General features: G+C 35.3%; 1 protein-coding gene across 1 annotated transcript; it reads left to right on the top strand.

Annotated features, from left to right (window-relative positions):
• Nucleotides 1–227: 227 nt before the first annotated feature.
• Nucleotides 228–19,781, top strand: LOC128995136 (uncharacterized). Its single transcript, XM_054420047.1, has 5 exons — nt 228–295; nt 729–821; nt 5,591–5,617; nt 6,023–6,162; nt 19,035–19,781. The coding sequence occupies exons 1-5, from the start codon at nt 247–249 to the stop codon at nt 19,224–19,226; spliced, it is 501 nt and encodes a 166-aa protein (XP_054276022.1). The 5' UTR covers nt 228–246; the 3' UTR covers nt 19,227–19,781.
• The last annotated feature ends 555 nt before the right edge of the window (nt 19,782–20,336 follow it).

The raw sequence follows: 20,336 nt of genomic DNA, 5'->3' as shown, positions 1-20,336 counted from the left end.
TTTTATAGTGAATGTGTACCGTAAACTTAACTTAATTGACCTTAGCAAAACCGATAATATTTGTAGGCTTATAGGTTTTATTTTTTTACCTCATGAACAAATTAAACACCTCTAGCACGGTCCATTGGTACTCAATATTAAAGTAATTAATTGAAATAAATAATTTCAATTTATAAACTTATCCCTGGTTAATTATTCCTATAAGATGTTATTATGTTGCAGGGATACACAGCTTGTCATATCGCCATGCAGTACGGCCACGAGGATGTGTTCAACCTTCTAAAGGATGTATATGGTGGGTGATTAACATAACTTCTAAATGAAAATTTACACGCTGTTTTATTTACAGTATATTATTAATATAGATGTCTGCTATTAGGTTAAATGTATAAACAATTTTACACTTTACTTTAAGGCGGTGAATGTATGCACCAGATGGTAAATGGTGATCAATTTTCATTGGTCACTTCCAACGCAAAATATGGATGGCTCAATGAGTGGGTCCCTGTTTGGATTATTTAAGATGTGTTGAATTTTTAATCTTTAAATAAACGTGCAGCAAGGTGGTCTAGTAGTAGAGCGCGGCACTTCACTCGCAGATTCAGGTCCCACCAAATCACCAATAGATTTTATCTTAGTGATAATGTGGCAACCCCTAGGTCTAGCATTAAGTTCTAGGACAAAAAAATACTTATATAAATTACATTTGATATATTCTCGTTCTGCAGGCGCAAACCCAGTGCTGCGGGACTACAGCGGTCGCAAGCCACACCAGTACCTGACCAACAAAGACACGAGTGTGTCCGCGGATACCTTCCGAAGTGAGTATAGCTCTGGCCCGCTTGACGGATGGTTTAAGGAGAACTACGGCACACTGAGCCGAGAGAGAGTCGTTCCCAGGATAGAGATCACTGGGCCGGACACGTTCCCGAAACGGAAAAAGGCCCAGAAGAGACGAGAGAGGAAAACTGCTCTGGGACTGATGTTCAGACCAGTTACCCCTGTGTAGCATGTGGTGGCGCTTAGCATGTGGAATGCACGAGGAACTAGAGATAGCATGTGTCTAGTGCTGTGGTTCTTGAGAGGTTGTTTAAGTAACTTAATTGTGATTTTTATAGTAAAAGGATAGTAGGCGTAGCTAGCTTATTAAGTATAGACAAAAATAAGGTAGGTCATAGAACACAAAAAAAAACACACCATGTTGTGTCCCCAACAATCTACGATTTACAAAGTCACTCAAGGGATAAAATATTGTGTTATGCCTTTTACACTCCTATTTTTTTTATTTTCCACTTGATATTTTATCATATGCAACCTTTCGATGAAATAGTGTGTTATTGTTCATTTTCACAATCATAAAAGAGCAATATTTACCGTATGACGGAAGTTACACCATGTAAGTTATCGCCTCGTTGTTACAATCAGTAATTTAAGATTGATTGAATTTTTTGCTAAAAATGTTAATTGCATTTGTAAATTGAATTGAAGTGTAGTATACAATACCATAGAACGATTACCACAGCTCTAGACAAAATAAAATTGAAATGCATGTTTAAGCATCTAGTTGCATGAAAGCTTTGCATTTTGTTATTTAGATTTTAAGCATAGATTATTAGATGTTGTAATTGACCATAGTATTATTTATATCTTGTACATCTCTTCTATTATTTTTCTGGTTATAACCATAATGTAGTGTTTAGTTTGAGCAATAAATAACCGTTTAAATAGATGCATTTAGTTTTTCTCCGATACCTATTTTCCTTAAATGGCATTCTATTTTTAATATTGATAACTTACAAACAAATTAAAAAAATGTCTTAATGCTACCGCATTATAATATAATTTAATTTAAGAAGAGCATTTAATATATTCTGTATATTCGAATAGACACATTTTTAAATTTAATATTTTACCATTTCAATCTCTTGAATAATCAAAATAGTTTCAATTCTTATTTCAACTAAATTCCTATTAGGTATTTATTTATAAATTTTAAACAGGTTAACTAATGTTTCTCTATTAAAGAGAGCAAAATAAAATTTCTTGATTTTTTAAAGTGTATAAAATATAGGACCTCTTCCAATATCCATACTTCATTTAATACAGTCACACTAGTACTTTTAATACTAATAAATAAATTATGAATTGTTTGCAATAAAAACTATTTTTGCATGTATTGAAATAATTTCCTTCTTGCATGTCTTTCATACTAAACTACTTTGAAAAACAGCAGCTATGTTTGTTTACAAGAACGATAGCCTTTTATAGCCTTTAAAGTTTTAAACCCTGTTGAAATGTTCTTGTAAAGAAACATAATGAACCTTTAGGGAAAATTTTTCTAAACTTGTTATATTAACATTTTGTATTTTGTAGTTTTCCTAAATATAATTGTCAGCTTTTTTGATTTCCACCATTAAGTTTACATTTGTGTGTTTAATTAATAATGATTATCAAGAACAATCTAACCATCTATCTAAAGGTCAATTTCTTTGATCGAACATTCTTATGGTACAGTAATATTTAATGGTATTTTGTTAATTATTGCTATACATAATTAAACCCAGTTTTTCATTTTATAGGAATTTTAGAAGGTGGCTCACTCCGGCAAGTATATTTGGTGTGGTTTGATAGGTTTTCCCTTAACAAGTATTTGGCCTCTGTAAAAAGCGTACGGCCAAACTTGAGTTTGTGCTAACAAAAAACTCATACAGTACAGAGTTTGACTCCTAGACAAAATGTTGTTTTTAAAATGTCTTTACAATGTACATACTTAGAGCATTTAATTAATATTTAATACATAGCTACGCTAGTTACATATGCTGAACTAACCGTGTCAAATACAAAATGGAAATCCAAGGGAAAGTTCCGTCACAGGATGCAGTTTTCCCACAGAACATGATAATTATTTACTGCTTTTTAATGATCCCTCGAGATAGGATCATTCCTGTTTTTGCAACTCGCAAATAGCTTAATTAATTTAATGATTTACTTCACTGTTTATTTATAGCTTAATTTTGCATGCTTTGAGTGTGCTTTGAGGATATGAGAACTTTTACTTGATGGTGTAGGTGTGAGTTAAGAGTGTGGCACAAATCTTTTACCATTGACCATGATGATTTTATCATTTACCATTGATGATGAGTTATAGTTCTTTGCTTCAGTTCCACTAAGTGTGATTATTTCCTATCAAACAAACTTGTTGATTTGAAACTACCTATAAAGCAATCTTTAGTTTGTAGATATCATAACAGACATTGATTAACTTTTTAGTTGTATATAAAATGTCAATTAGGTTTTATTCGCTTTTTTTAGGTCATGTTATTTGCCTAAGAGATGTTAGTGTTTTATAAAAATCCCAACAGTGAAATCAGCTGATTTAGCAAGCAGAAATTAATAGGGTGTAAGAAGAGCTATTTTGAGTACTATCTTTGACTATTTATACAACAACCTATTTAAAGATGTGGCAATGTGATCATTCCTGTGCAGTGGTAGGAAAAAATATCTTCTGTAAAGATTCCAAATGATAAGATTTTCTATGTATCTGTTGTTAATGCACTTTTGAGAATTCTGAGTGCTTTTCTTTTAAAAAATAACTCCTATTGTAATTTGTAAAAAATTTTCCAGCTGTAAACAGGCACACTGTTAAACATGGAGAAGGGCCAGGGTGGTTTGGGGGACAAAATAAACTTAGTAAAAAGTTAAAACTTAGTTACAAGATGGCTAATTTTACAATTTTTTGAACCTAAATTTGACAATTAATTTAATTTCACCTTTTAACTGTACAATCTGAAAAATGTGGTTAATATTGGGTATCATTGGGCGGGTGGAGAGGCCCCGTAGCCTATATTGATGGCCGACCATGCTGGGAAAAGTCATTCCTTTACAACATAGACTAACTAACTAACAAATAAATACACCATAACATTTCAAACAACAATATATTATATCAATATAATCTACATATTATCAATAATTTCAACTAAGCCTGCATGAGTATGTTGCTTGCAAAAGAAAATGCACTTTAGATTACATTATTACTTGATTGATTATATTACTTATAGGATAGTGTTATGCTTTGTACTGGAACATATTACTGGCATTCATAGATGTTGAACTGCAATTGACATCATCAATGGATTGATGTTACAAAAAGATGTCTTAGGTGATATTTTATAGATTAAATTTGAGCAAATTTGATAATATTGACTCTAGAAAACCCTTTAACGAAAAGATCAATAATAATAATTATTTTTTTTAAACATGACATGTTTTTTAATGAATTGTTTGTAATTGGATGGACTACTTAAAATATATTCAAGGTAAGTTAGTATACATCTTTACTCATCAAATAAATATCCTGGAAAAGTCTTGCTAACAATCAGGAATCATATTTGTATTCCTAATCAATGCGGATGACTCATTGATTTACCAGAAAATTGCTACATATTTAATTTTTAAGAGTCAATCTGCTGGGTACCAATTTTCTCTGTATTTGTAATTTTTCTCATCTAAATAACTGTTTTGTGATCAAATAGCAGACAGCCTTGCATAGGGAAAAGTTTTCAAAAAGCTAGGGTATTCTCAAAAATCAGTTACGAAAAATAATTTGTATGGTCTTTAAGGCTGATGTTTAGTTTCATCCTGAACAAGACAATTTATAGTAAGTTTTTTTTTAAAGAATCTTTATAGTTTACGCTAGTAATCAGTGCCGGATTTAGGGTACTTGAGGCCCTAGGCCAAATTACTTGAGCGGCCCTCCCCCTCCCCCTGTGGTGGAAATTCCTTGCAATCGCGGAAATAATCGTGAATATCTCTTATGCATCAAGGGGACATCATCATTGACACCCGTGATCGTGGATGAAATCGTGGACATCTCTCCTAAATCAAGTCAAAGCAATCATAGGTATACGAGAGCGTGGCAAAATCATGAACATCCCCACGGGCTGCAACAAAGGGACATTATCACCGTCACCCGCGACCGCAGTAAAATCGTTAACATCTCCCGTGGCCCGCAATCACAGGGACATCATCATCAACACCCACGGCTGCGGCAAAATCGTTAACATCTCCCGCATGCCGCAATCACGGGGACATCATCATCGACACCCACGGCCGCGGCAAAATCGTGAACATCTCCCGCGGGCCGCAATCACAGGGACATCATCATCGACACCCACGGCCGCGGCAAAATCGTGAACATCTTCTGTGGGCCGCAATCACAGGGACATCATCATCGACACCCACGGCCGCGGCAAAATCGTGAACATCTTCTGTGGGCCGCAATCATGGAAACATTATTATGGTCACCTGTGATCGCGGCAAACTAATGGTTAAAAAAATTATTTGTTTATCTAAAAAAATTGTTGTGCAATCTTCTGCGGCCCCCTCTTGCTTGCGGCCCTAGGCCGCGGCCTAATCGGCCTAGTGGTAAATCCGGCACTGCTAGTAATGTGATTAAAAATCATGAAAATTACTATTTAAGACTTTACATCACACTGTGAAACAAAATACCAAAAGATACTTTTCTAAGTAATATGTTGTTATGTGTACACTTTCTTTGTTTTAATTTTAAAACATCTTTCTGTTACAGAGATCAAAGCAAGGAAAAAGCATGCAGGTTAGTATTCATCAAAAATACCACAATACATTTGTAAATCTTGAAATATATTTATGTTACTGTAACAAAGTACGGTTATGTTTGTGAAAGTCAGTGGCAATGGCTATTTTTCAAAAGCATTTAAATGTCTAAGATAAAATTAATTTTGCATTACTTTTAAAAACACACTGCTTTATGGATTTGTAATTTTTGGAATGAGTTGCGAGCTTTTAATCAAATTTTACGTGTCTAAAGGAAGCAATTTTTGTATCCTAAAGCATATATAACTCAACCTCATCATCAGGTTGATGATGAGGTTGAGTTATATATGCTTTCAGAAAGTAAATAACCATCAACTAATTTTTGAACTGTTAATGCGGGAAAACGTTATTACCTACTAAATTTCAACTCTTTGTCTTGGTACAGAAAAGGACTCTGGATTCTTGAGGATTGGCTCTCTGAATGTAAGAGTGAAGAAGACAACTGAAGCCTTCAGTCACTTCCTGGGCGTAGGAACCATCGACAAGCTGCACAAGAGTTGGGGCTCGGCCGATAACCTCCCTCAGGTAGGCAATGGCCGTACTCGTATTTCAAACTATAGTTCAGATCAAAAAGTAGTTTTGTTTAAAGAAAGGCAAACATAGATTAAGAAGACTATGATCGTAGATTTTAGAATAAGGGAATAGCATCTAGCTTACCTCAGAAAATATGGAACATAATTTCTATTACCTAATACTGTGTAAAAAAATAACTAACATCAAACTAGGATGCACTATCTCTTACTGGTTGATATAACCATGAACGTAATTATTCAAATATGAGGAATTGAGATGTTCTAAAGAATATTTAATTGAATATAAAACTTATTATGTAAACAATAATTTTTACATCATTACATTGCTTTACATAATAATTTTCTACACTTGTTTTTCCTTCATCCCTTACACTAGCACTAAACTTACTGCTTGTTCATTTTCATACCAACAGAAGAGGGGCTAGACTCTTGGATGATGTAAGTAGGGTTTGAAGCATGCTTGTATTTTGCTTGTATAGTTAGTGAAGTGTGCCTTATAAGTCTCATTGTAACTGAGCATGAGTTTGAACAATTATGTAACGTTTTGACAACTTTTCACAATGTTGGTTGAGTGGTTCATTGTAAAATATGAGGGCCATCCCTGTAAGAGACTTTTCACTTAGGCACCGCTTGGGACCGTGCTGTCGTCGTCATCTCAGTATTAGAGCGCTTCTCCACTCAGCACACATCCTTAAAATGAGTGTTAATAAGAGCTGTCATTGCACTGTCCAGGCTCTGAGATCAGATTTTTGTTTGCAAAAAATAACATGCTAATTTAAATTTATTTGGGATTTTTACAGCAAAGGAGTAATGAGTCAAGCTGAGAGAGCAATTATGCATTGAGTTGAAAAATAGATTAAAACTTTTCCACTTTTGTTGTAGTCTTCCAGGATTGTCAGCTCTGCAGAAAGACTCTGTTTTTTGTGATCATGTATTAAGATCTTTTGAACCCGCTGGGCAAAAAACGTGTGGTAACTAAGTTTTTTAGACAACTATTTACCAAACTCTGTTTAATTCGGAGAAAATGTTCTATGAGTTCCAGAATTATTAAAAGGTGATTTTCACAAATGTTTGTTGACTTTCCCTACCAGTTCAACAGCCACTAGATTTTCCTGTCACTGCTGATCGTTAATATTTGTTCGGGTATTTTTTTAGTTTGTTCACCATTATTATGTAGCTTTCACTCATCAATCCCTTGCCGTAAACATCACAAATCTGGTGATAAATTTCAATTTGTTTTATTGTGAACAAAAAACTGATCACAGAGCACAGTTCACAACTGGCGGGATTTGCAATGGCAGTGCTAATTTCGTACAGCAGATATGATGTGCACACTCCTGTAGCTGTATGTGCAATGTGTGTAGATTTTCAAGCACTGAGCAAGCTCTGATGCTAAGATGGTATAGAAACACCACCTCAAGCGGCACGGATTTGAAATGTCTGTTACTTTCTAGAGAGCTCTTGTTGTTGGCTTCATCCGAGTTGTTATTTATAATTTCATAGAGAAGAGGTGACTTCTGAGTGTTTGTTCTGTGTAACTACAAAAATGAAATGAAATATTTAGCTGAAGTTTTACACTGGTAGATCATGAATCGGCTGTAATAATGGATTTACCATTAGGCTGCAAGCAAAAGGGGGCCAACACGACTTTTTGTAACTATCAATTTGCCGCGATCGCATGTGGCGGTAATGATGTCCCTGTGGGAGATGTTCACTATTTCGCCACGATCTTTGATGAATGCTTTCCCTGGATTTAGGGGAGGTGTTTCTGACCAAAACAGTCCAATAAAAAAAATCTGCTACCAGAAGATGTCTATTATCCAGAGAAGCAGTCTGGTATCACAAATCAAATACTGTATAGGGATTTTTTTATCACCTCACAGTATACTACATGTATCCTTATATTGCCTATTCTGTGTGATTTTGACTTATGAGCTGTTTCTATTGTCTGCGTAGTTTTAGCTGTTTTTCTAAACACTATTTTTGATGATATACTTTCTTTGTATAGTAATTTGTAACTACAAATTTCAAAGGGGTTCAGAGCACTAATTTAGGTACAATAGGCCTAAAATGTGCCTTAATTAAAGTTGCTCAATAGGTACCAGAACTTAACCAAAGTTTTTGTGTAAAAACAACTATTAGCTTGTGCTTTAGGCATTTCTTACATTTGAGTCTATTCATGTTGATTAGTATCATTGACTATATATACCTACTGGGTATATGTACTAGTTATATATACTAGGTATATATGCTAGGTATATATAGTCAATGCTAGTATCACTGGCCATCAACAAGGTCAACCGATGTGAAATTGATCCAAGTTGTTGTGCAAAAGAAGACAACCAGGAAAGCTATCACCCAACCCAATCTAAACGCATAATTTGCTATCGCTGAGGGTTAGCATTAATTTAATTTTACAGAAGAACATCCTGTGAAAAAATCTAATTTTTATCCCATGTCTCATCAGAGATATTAAGCTCCAAACTTTGCAATAATTGAAAAATCTCTATTTTAAAAAAATTGCCAAATTTAAAGGACACATATATTAGTGTTATAACTCTAGCTACTTACATACAGTACACTAGTATATGTAATTGTATAAAAAAAATAAACAGTGAGTTACAAATCCTTCATGGGAAAAATAGGCTTCAAAAAGTGAAATTTATTAGTTTGTGTTGCTCGTTTTTAAACATTTTTTTCACCCATAGACCCATATGGGTACAAATTAGGCTGATTGTTATGTATGCTGAAATACTGTTCTTTAATTTAATTTAATCAGATGTTTTCATAAAAACAATGTTTGTTTACTTGTTACTTTTGTTATAAATGTTTGACAATAAAAGATTCTTCATTCATATATTTTATTCTATTTAAATGTAATAACGTTACATAATGGCGCTGCACGGACATGAGGAATATGACAATGACGACACATCATCTACATTAACAGTGGAACAACCTACTACACATAGTTTAACTCATTTCAAGTTCGAGAAGTTTGATGCTACCAAAGAAACATGGAAGTACTACTACCAAAGGTTTGAGTTGGAATTAATTGTTTGTGGGTTACAACACAATCAAGAAGCTAAGAGAATTTTACTTCTGAAATGGATTGGTGCTGAACATTATAGAATTGTGGTTGATAACTTTTATCCAACACCTATTTTAACAGTAGATTACGAGGAAATTGTTGAGTTTATTTCAAATTTCTATAAACCAAAAACATCCTATTTGGCCGAAAGACTCAATGGAAAAATCTTGAAGAACAAAGATCAATCAATACGCATATTTGTAAACAATTTGAGAGCTGGTGCGACGGAATGTGAGTTTAAAGATACACTTGACGAAAGACTGCGAGACCAGTTTTTATTGGGTTTAAATGATCCTAAACTGCAAGAAGAGCTCATCAGAAAACATCCTGAGGAAAAAGCAAGACTTGTCGACATCGTTAAAGACGCCTACCTCATGGAAATGGCACATTCTCAACAACAACAAATAGAAACACTTGGGACATTTTCATGTGACGCACAGGTAAATAAGGTAGGGGCTTAACGAACTACTAAACCTTTATACAAAAGGGACAGTACTAGAATCAGCTTGAATCCTGAGTCACAGTGTTTTAGGTGTGGTTTAGCAAAACATAAAACAGGTGAGCATTGCAAGGCAATGAATATTCAATGTAGAGCTTGTGGGAAAATGGGGCATTTTGAAAGAGTTTGTCTGAAATCCAATAATGTCGTCATTGAGAAAAATCTTTCAAGACGTTATGTCAAACAAATTGATAAGCTTGCTGGTATGAGTGATTATAGTTACAATGTAGACTTTTCCCGACATAATAATGACGGATGTCCTGACATATCTGATGAACTAGAAGCTGGTTCGGTAAAAAACATAAGTCAAATTAATAATGTTGAGAAATTTTGTTACGTTGTTAATTTAACAATAAATAGGGTTCCAATAACGATGGAATATGACACTGCTGCTGCAAGAACTATAATTAGTAAATCTACGTGGAAACAAATTGGTGAACCGGCACTGACTCCTACGGAGGAGCTGGGTGCTTATCCGTCATTTAGAATACCTATGCTCGGCGAGACTAAGGTCGCGGTTTCGTTAGGATCAACTACTTTGCAATTAAGTGTTGCTGTCACTGACAGTGTTTCAGGTACACCTTTGCTTGGTAAAGATTGGATTGCAGCATTTAATCTAGATCCTAACTGTGAACATGTATGTAAGCAAAATTCTTATAGCGTCAATCATATTAACACGGACATTATAGATAAAGAGGGGGAGAAACGTAAGATATATAGAGAGTTCAAAGACATAATTACCAATAACCTAGGAACAGTGAAAAACTTCAAAGCTAAGGTTAGAGTAGCTAATGATGTACAATTGCCAATACACAAACCGAGACCTGTTCCGTTCGCATTACACAGTGCAACTAGCAAGGAACTAGATCGTTTAGTGTCCTCAGGGGTCTTAGAACCTGTGGATCCAGCTACTACTCCGATCCTTTGTGCTTCTCCTTTAGTTGTTGTACCAAAGTCTAATGGTGAGGTACGATTATGTGCAGATTTCAAGGTATCAATCAACCCTCATTTAATCGATGATGAATACTGCATCCCTACGTTTGAAGAAACAGTACTTAAGTTGAATGGTTCAAAATTCTTTTCAGTTATTGATTTGAAGGATGCGTATCTACAGATTCCAGTGGACGAAGAATCAAAAAAATATCTAGTGGTAGCGACACATAAAGGATATTTTACCTTCAATAGATTACCTTTTGGTATTAAGACTGCACCTAAGATTTTTCAAAAGCTGATGGACCAATTATTAGTTGGTACCGATGATTGTGCGTGGTATTTTGACGACATATGTGTGGGCGGTAGAAGTGGACCAGAACACATTGATAGGCTCAAAACAGTTTTAAATATATTGAGAAGAGCAGGACTATGCACGCGTGAAGATAAACTACAGCTTTTCAAACAAAGTGTGATTTATCTTGGGCACAAAATTAGTGCTCTTGGTATTCAGCCTGTTGAAGATCGTGTAGAAGCTATCAAGAAACAACCCCCACCAAAGAACGTTTCTGAGCTTAGATCATTTCTTGGATCTGTGAATTACTATTCAAGATTTATTCCAAATTTGCAATCTCTTTGTTTTCCTTTACATAGACTTTTGCACAAGAACTCAACTTGGGCCTGGAATAGTGACTGTGAGGACGCATTCAACCATATTAAGAGCAACATCTCAAACAATATGGTACTTGTACATTATGATCCTAAACTTCCACTTATCCTTGCAACAGATGCTTGCAATATTGGATTAGGAGCAGTTCTCCTTCATCGTTGTTCTGATGGCAGTCAGAAACCAATTGCAGCCGCTTCAAGGACATTAAATTCAGCGGAACAGAACTATTCTTCTATAGATAAGGAGGCACTGGCCATTATCTTTGGTGTTGAGAAATTCTACAAATATCTCTATGGTAGGCATTTCACTCTTTTGTGTGATCATAAACCACTCGAACGAATCTTTGGGGCAAAGCAGCCTATAACTAAACATGCCGCTTCCAGACTTGCAAGATGGGCTATTATACTCAGTGGATACGACTACGATATAAACTACAGGGCTGGAAAAGATAATGTTCTGGCAGATTGTCTGAGTAGATTACCTTTAGAAGGAGGAACAAACATTGATACGTATCAGACGCTTGGTGAAGTAAACCAAGTTAGATCTATGAGAATTGAAGATTTGCCACTTACCAAACGAACGCTTCAAGATAACACTCACAGAGATGATGAACACATTATATCCTATTGTGTCAGGGGATGGCCTGATCGAAGTTCAATTCCGGACAATTTGAAGATATTCTATGACAAGAGACACGAACTATCTTATGAAGAGGGGATTTTATTGTGGCAAGAAAGAATAGTAATTCCTAAGTCACTTAGGGGAGACATTCTTAGTTACCTCCACGTTTCACACCCAGGAATAGTTGCCATGCGCTCTTTGGCGAAGTTGTATGTTTACTGGCCAAAAATAGACGATGACATTGAAAACTTAGTGAAAACTTGTACAAGATGCCAAACATTCAGGAAGAATGATGTCGAAACGCACTCAATTCATGGAATATACCTGAAAATGCTTGGGAAAGATTACATATTGATTTCAAAGTACCTTTTGACGGATACATGTGGTTAGTGGTAATAGACGCATATTCTCGATGGTTGGAAATATTTCCAATGAAAAACGCTACAAGCAACACTGTGATAAGACGACTTCGTGAACTTTTCTGTAGATATGGACTTGTGAAACAAATTGTTACTGACAATGGAAATCAGTTTGTCTCAGAAGAATTTAGAGAGTTTTGCCGCAAGAATAACGTGATTCACATCAGAACCACTCCCTACCACAGTCGTTCCAATGGTTGTGTTGAACGAGTCATTCAGACATTTCAAAACAAGTATCTCATGACTGACATAAATGATCACGAACAAAGACTCCATACACTTTTATTCTCATACAGAACAACTCCACATTCATCGACTGGACGGACACCAGCTGAACTTTTCCTGAAAAGAAACCCAAGAACTTTGATTGACACCCTAAGACCGGACGTGAAGGAAAAGATGAAACAGTCGTCAGAACGCCAAAAGTTTTATCATGATATCCACTCTAAACGTAAAGACTTTAGTGCAGGTGATAAAGTTTGGGTGAAACGGAATCCAAATGAAAATTGGAGAGAAGGGGTAGTGCTAAGGAAAACAGCACCATTGTCATACAGAGTGAACATTGATGACAAAGAATACAGGCAGCATGCCGACCATTTAAGAACACGTCAACAAATACAGCCTGCACAACAATCTATTCAACAACAAACTTCACAAAAACTAACTTCACCTTCATCTGGTACTACAAACCAGAGAAAATCAAGTCGGAATATAAGAAGGCCAATGTATTACCATGATGAATATTAGTCCTCCAGGCATTTAAAGAAGGAAGGGGGAAATGTTATGTATACTGAAATACTGTTCTTTAATTTAATTTAATCAGATGTTTTCATAAAAACAATGTTTGTTTACTTGTTACTTTTGTTATAAATGTTTGACAATAAAAGATTCTTCATTCATATATTTTATTCTATTTAAATGTAATAACGTTACACTGATTATGGTAATAATCAAAATTAAAGATGGGAAAATGTTGAACAAAGTGAATTTGATAGCATTTTTGTAACATAAAAGATATGTTTCTTTACGTTAACGTCTGCAAACTCAAAAGCGCCGTGCGCTGCAAGACAAAAATTACCGCTACAAAAAATGGGAAGGGATACAAATTTAATAAAATAATTTTTCAGCTTCCAAAACTTGAGGGAACAGTAAATAAAAAAATTTAAAAAATTAAAAATGGTCAAGCAACTCCTATTGGAACACTTGATGATATGGTGCTGATTCAAAACATTGGGAGTGTTTCATAACCTCCAAATTTCATAAGCTCCAAATCTATAACATTTAAATAATCACTGTTTCACAATGTCCAAGTTTCACAAACTCCAACGTTTAAATATTAAATAAACAGAGCGGTTCATAACCTCCAAATTTCATAACCTCCAACGGTACAGTCTGGGCCAGAAGTCTCTCTAGTGGTTGCCACAGTCAGATAGCAGGCACCGTTTGCCATCGATGTATATAACCTAACTGGATCGCGCTCGGCTGGTAAACGAAAACGGTCCGCCGCCGCTGCGCCGCTCCCCCCACCACAAGTGGGCAACCGCAGTGGGCCATAGCATTGAAGTAGCATTGTGACCACCGACACATCGCACTTTTTTACTTCCTTATTGTCACCAAAATGTTTAAATGAATTTCTCTTTTCGTGTATGGTATTGTATGTAATTTTTTCTCATAGGTACATTATCTAAACTATAATATAGGGACCCGGAACACATATTTAAAATTGAACTTTCTTGTTGGTAGTCTTGGATTTATAACACAGTTTTGATGTTATGTATATGCATCGATATGGATTATTTTATTGAGTCAGTTGGGTTATATAGTACATCAGTTGACGTTAAATTATATTATATAACATTAATTGTTCACTCTCACAGTAGTGAGAAAAACTTCAGTAGGCCTACCGGTATTGAACTCCCAAGTGTAGAATAATCAAAGGAAATAAAACTTAACTTTTGTAGTTCATATATATATTTAATTAATCTTACCAAAAAAACAACTTTTACAAATAGAAATCATTTGCTAGACAACAATCATACATTTGAAAGATTTTCAATATTTTGCTAGACGTGGCTAAACAAAATAAGTTTATTTAGTTTCTGCCGAACGCCGAGGTTTGAAACATTACTTTTTAAGGTTTTTTCTTTTGACACTTTATGACAATATACTTTAGAAAACAACATGCTTATCATTTTAATGAGCATTAGATCATGATTGTCTTCACCAAGATCTCCGTTTGATTTGTGGCCTCGGAATACATTGCCAGCAAACATCCTTGATGCCAAAGCACATATATTATAGGCATTCATTTTAGCCCAGTTGGTTGAAGCAAAACTTCTGAATTGATTAAACAAAAACTTTATAATCTTAAACACATCTGACGAGGCTCTGACTAGTTTACCCCTGTTTACATGATCTGTAAAATGTGTATATGGGCTTAAGTTTTGTTCGTCATCAATCAATAGATTTGTACATTCCTCACATTCTATTTTATTTATAATTTTCCTTGTCACAAAACCACATATATAGTACAATGCATTGTCCTTAAATGTACTATTAGTATCCTCGTAAAGATTAATCAAAAGTTCAAAGTCGTCGTCGTTGTCCTCGGTTTCATTACTATGCAACCGCGCTGCTTCTCCAAAGCTCATGACCGAATTTTGATGGTGTTCGTCAAAAACCAAACAATTCCCCTTTGCAGAAGGCTGGATACTGTTACGGAACATAAGTTTTCTCAAGGCCCACTGAAATTGCTTTACATTTGGGTTGTTATTATTTCCTCCTCTAGCTCGTATACATGAAAATAACAACTCCAGGTGGTCCTGAGAAAATTTATAAGTTAGTATGTAATTCAATTTGAGATCAATTAGTAGTTTATCAATTAAAATGCCAATTGTGTTGATGTTAGTAATGAAACCGAGAGCAAATGTCTTTCTAGGGTGTTCTAAGATGGGGACGTTTTCAATTTTTAAACTTTTTAAATAGTTTAAACTTTTGTCTAAGATCATTTTAATGTACATAAGGTTTTCTTTCTTTATGGGGGATTTGAAATTTTTCCCAAACGGGTCTCTACTATTGAAAATGTCAAATAACTGGTCAATTATTCTAATGAAATCTATGGTTGGTTTACGACCTACAAAATTGGGATGTTCCTTCATTAACAAAAATTGTAAAGCGTCAGCAACGCCAGAGCTCAACGTTTGAGCTGCAATTTTTACATTCATTTTTCTGTTTTTATAGCATATATGCTTGTCAGACAACTTGTTAGCCAGTGATAATCCTTCATCTTTTTGCAAAGAATTAAGATTTTGTATATACTTAAAACTAACATTTCCATCATCTGTCTGAATGGTACCTTTGTCCGCCAAAGTATTTCTGGCTAATTTCAGCATGTGACATGCATCTAACATGACACAAATCTTATGAGATACGCCATTACACTTAACAAAGAAATAAGGTTTCTCAGGCAATTGGCATCCCAACTTTTTCACAGCTGTTATATTGGAACTGGCACCATCGAATGTTACATTATGGACGATAACTCCAATTTCTAGCAACTTCGATACACACATGTTAACTAACTTAGACAAAATATCGGAACCTATTTTATCAATGAGAAAATAGCCTACTGCACATTTAAAATTACCTGTTAGTGAAACAACTTGAAAAACTAAAGCTTCAGAAGCTAAGGTTTCGGATTCACCAACATTTACTTCATTGCCAAGGTTAACATAACCGAAATTCTTCCCTAAATTATGGTCAAAAATTACTTGCTTCCTGATGCTCATGGCATCAAATGTAAGATTTACATTCTTTAAAAAAGGCTTTGATTCCAAGTTTGCTTTTAAATAATTCAATACCTCCTCCAAAAAACCAGGCAGGCAGTTGAAACTTGCAATCCATTTCCTCAGTGTTGCAGGGTGAGGCAATAGAAAGTTATTTTTTCTGAGAAATGAATATGCCTTTGGCGAATAAAAATACATGGTCAAAGCAAATTCTTTCATTTTATCTGAAAAATTTCTGCAGTTCCTAGCATTCTTATTCTTAATACTATGTACAATTAAGTCAAGAGGAAACCCAGAAAACTTATCTTCTAATAGTTCTAACAGTCTATCTGGAGCATTAATTTTTTTCTTTAATAAAATAATCACATCTTTCATTGTTTTTATCTTCTTTTCTCTCCTCTTTAACCGTTGTTGTAGAATCTTGATTTTCCGTCGAAGCAAATTTTTGGTTGGTGTTTGTGGCGTCTAAAAATATTAAAATTAAGAGTTAAATTAAAGTATTAGGCATTAAGATAATCAGATAACGTGCTAAGAGCTTCCATGTTGTTTCTATGGTTAATATGTTCATTGATGAAGATTCGTATAGACGTAAATTTTAATACAAAAGACGTATGACTGAGTAAAGTTATCGACTTTATATTAACTAAGTGTTGAATCTTTGTATATTCTACCCTACTTTCTAAAAAACCCCCTTACCTGTTTGTTCGTAATACTAATACACTGGATTTCATCTGGTTTTTCACATGATGGAATGATAATTGATGTACTAGGAGAGGAATCGTCGTCATGTTTCGGCAACAAAGCAGTTGGTGTCTGGATATCATCAGATACACAGATGTCATCAGATACACAGATGTCCTGTAAATAGCCTATATTAATCATGTGGTAATAGGTAAACATTATAATGTTTATCAACATGAACACATAATGGTCACAGTGAAACTGGCAAAACCCAATCTATAACAACAAACTATTTATAGCTTATAATAGCACTTACACTCATTTTAATCTTTATTTTGATTGTCCTAGTAGTAAAACATGTGTTATTTTCATTTCGTCCTAGTGAAATGTTTCTTATTAATTTTCAAACAGCATGACCTCCAATAAAATGTGTGGCTATCGTAGATTTATCGATAGTAAACTTTCATCGTAAAATCCATTACAGGGCAATCACTACTTAATTTACGTGTTCTTTTGTACTTTGTTATCATCACCACTTTATGAACAATGATTGTATTTTGGATATTTTACATTTCTATGTAAGGAAATAAATTAGGCTATAAACATTTTGTATATCTACGATTTCACCTAAAAAGTATCACAGTGCATGAATGTCATGATGTTATAATTACCTGTTTTTTAATTATAATCCTTCTTTTCTTTGGAGGTGCTGAAGCTAGATGAGGAGGGAAGTCGAATACTGATGGCACAGCGTCAGGTTTTAACAATTCAAAATTGCTGTTTGGTCGGATTTGAAATTGGTCCTGGGTAAAATGTAAACTGCATATACGGGCATGCTTGGAAGGGTTGAAGTTTTTCCTTTTTGTTGCAGATATCCATTTACTTCGCAGCTCAGGATCTTTCGGAAAGCTAAAAAAAACGTATTCAATCAGAGACTTAACAAGATATGCTTATTTTGTGGAAATAAAATATTTAATCTATTTGACAAAATTAAATACAGGTTTTTACTGTGTACTTAATCTTAAATATTTTTCAACACAGCATTCTAATGACCTATGCTAATGCCACGAAACTATAAATAGTATAAACTATACAAGAGAACAGTACTTACTTGTAAAAGGATATTCCCGATCCCTTTTTGGCACTTTTGTTGCAGTTGAATGCGACACACCTCTGTGGCATGATGTAGAACTTTCATTAGACATAACAAAAAATACCACCACTAACATCACGAGTACGACAGTGATTACATGGGATGTAAACAGTGCAGTCAACGCACGAGACAGTCGCCGGCGCCGCGTGGTTGCCCACCAGTGGTGGGGGGAGCCTACTGTGCGCCGGCTCGTTTTCAGCGCTGTGCTCTCGTGGCAGGGCGCGATCCAGTTAGGTTATATACATCGATGCCGTTTGCCAGCTACTGATTATACGTACATTTTAATGATTGAAGAACACTCAGATGTGTGACTCAAATATGTGTTAGCACACAATGTGCAAATCAAATTTACATTTTAGCGAATTTCCCCTATAGGGAATAAGCTATTACCGTAGTACTCATGGTAAGACCTGGTCCCGGGACCGATTTACTTTTTCGTTTTGAGGTCCCTAGAGACCAAAAACACCATCAGTTATATATATATATATATTTATATTTGTGTCCGTTAGCGCGATAACTCGAGCAAAAATCATCCGATTTTGATGAAATTTGGTACAAACGTGTAAACCTACGTTTATTCAAACGAGTTCGCGAACCAGCATGATCGGACTATGGGAACTCTTAAGAATATATACTTATACTCTTAAGAAAGCAATTACGGAGCAACAATGATACTTCGTGTTGCGCCGCTACAACAGTAGAACGTGTAGCGCCTACATACCGAACCACGGCAACCTCTGCAGCGACTTCTGGCAGAGACTGTACCGTTGGAGCTTATGAAACTTGGAGGTTATGAACCGCTCTATTTATTTGATATTTAGACGTTGGAGTTTGTGAAATTTGGACATTATGAACCTCACCAAAAACATTCATTGAAAAAATTAAACAAACACATTAACCTGTAGTTCTAATTTTGACCATGAACTGCAATGGTGGTCACACATCAAAGAACTTATAATACCTGCCTAGTTACTGAAATAAATTTCGTTAATAATCGATGTTCCACGCATTGCAGGGGGACACCAGGAAGATGCCGCCACCAAAGCACGCTCCGATCAAAAAGCGCAAGTCCAAACGAGCCATGGACTTTGTCCCACCCTCACGGCCAGAGAGTGTTATCAGTACCAAGTCTATGGGGGGTGGGGGAGCGGACAGCGACTCTGATACTGCAGCAGGGTTCGGAACTAACTGGCAAGGAACAGTGTAGTGACCAAATGACCAATTACATTTCACGTACTGTAAAAATTATACTGCAAAGTGTTATGCTGTAAGCCAAGTGTGAAACTAAAAACTGTGAGAAAACTAACCCAAAGTAACATTGAGCCTATACATAATTCAACAAATTATTTTATCCATGATGAATATGAGATTTCATGCCTTATAGCTTTGATTACCGCTACTGATAAAAAGACATGCCATCCCCATGTTAAGGTTGTCACCAGTTTTAGAATCGAATGGACATAGTTGAGTTGAGCCACTGACATAGTACGCTGTTGTAAATTATTAATAGTTTGTGTAGAGTACACATACAACCAAGTAAAACAGAAAGCTATCTTTTTGCCACATTAACACGTTCGCTACCACAATTATATGGAATTTACGTTCGCATAGACCAGCGACGCAATTGTGCGTCAACTCGTTTCTCACAGTAGACCACCGACGCATATTTGCGTCAGCTGGTCACATTGAAATAGACTAACGACGCACAGTTGCGTCGGTGTTCAATGTTATTAATCAGCGTATTTCTTAGCAACGGTCTATTTTAAACCCCTGATTTTATCGTATCGTTCTAGAGGGATATCTGTCGCAAATGGGTGTCGCTTGGTCTGTGGATATGACGATTGGTTACGTCACACAACAGTTGGCAACATTGTTGTTTACATTGTGTATTCCGTGACATCACAGAAACAGATGTAAACGTTATAACCTTAGCAGTTTTGGCTAGTGTTTAGTGGAGTTTCTTTATTTGTTTGTGTAAAAGCTAGAAACAACAAAATTTACAACGACGCTTACGTGCGTCGTCTGGTCTATTGAAACGAAAATGTAATCTTTTTAACTGGATTTCGTTAAATAGACTGACCGACGCGTATATGCGGCGTTTTAAAATTTGCTCAAAACGATAAATAAAAACAATATTTATTGCTAACTAATTCACTTAAGGTTAATATGGAGTCAATTAGTCCATTTAAACGATATTTCTCTTTTGGTCTGTCGGCAATGTTATTCCTATATCACTTGGTCTGTAAGCAACGTCATGTTCATTCCTTTTGGTCTGTAGGAGTGACCGGACCGACGCAAATGTGCGTCGCTCGGTAGT

This window comes from Macrosteles quadrilineatus, unplaced genomic scaffold (genome assembly GCF_028750875.1).
Source record: "Macrosteles quadrilineatus isolate MER2022 unplaced genomic scaffold, UCM_ALF_1.0 Scaffold_5__1_contigs__length_97177068, whole genome shotgun sequence".
In the NCBI taxonomy this organism is placed as follows: Eukaryota; Metazoa; Arthropoda; class Insecta; order Hemiptera; family Cicadellidae; genus Macrosteles; species Macrosteles quadrilineatus.
Note: the sequence above shows the minus strand (reverse complement) of the source record. Positions and strands in the feature narration are given on the sequence as shown.

Excerpts from the sequence above, each read along its gene's own strand:
- LOC128995136 (XM_054420047.1), top strand. The coding sequence starts at position 247 with ATGCAGTACGGCCACGAGGATGTGTTCAACCTTCTAAAGGATGTATAT. Across the intron at positions 296-728 it reads CCTTCTAAAGGATGTATATG|GCGCAAACCCAGTGCTGCGG; the intron begins GTGGGTGATTAA and ends CTCGTTCTGCAG. Across the intron at positions 6,163-19,034 it reads CGGCCGATAACCTCCCTCAG|GGGGACACCAGGAAGATGCC; the intron begins GTAGGCAATGGC and ends CACGCATTGCAG.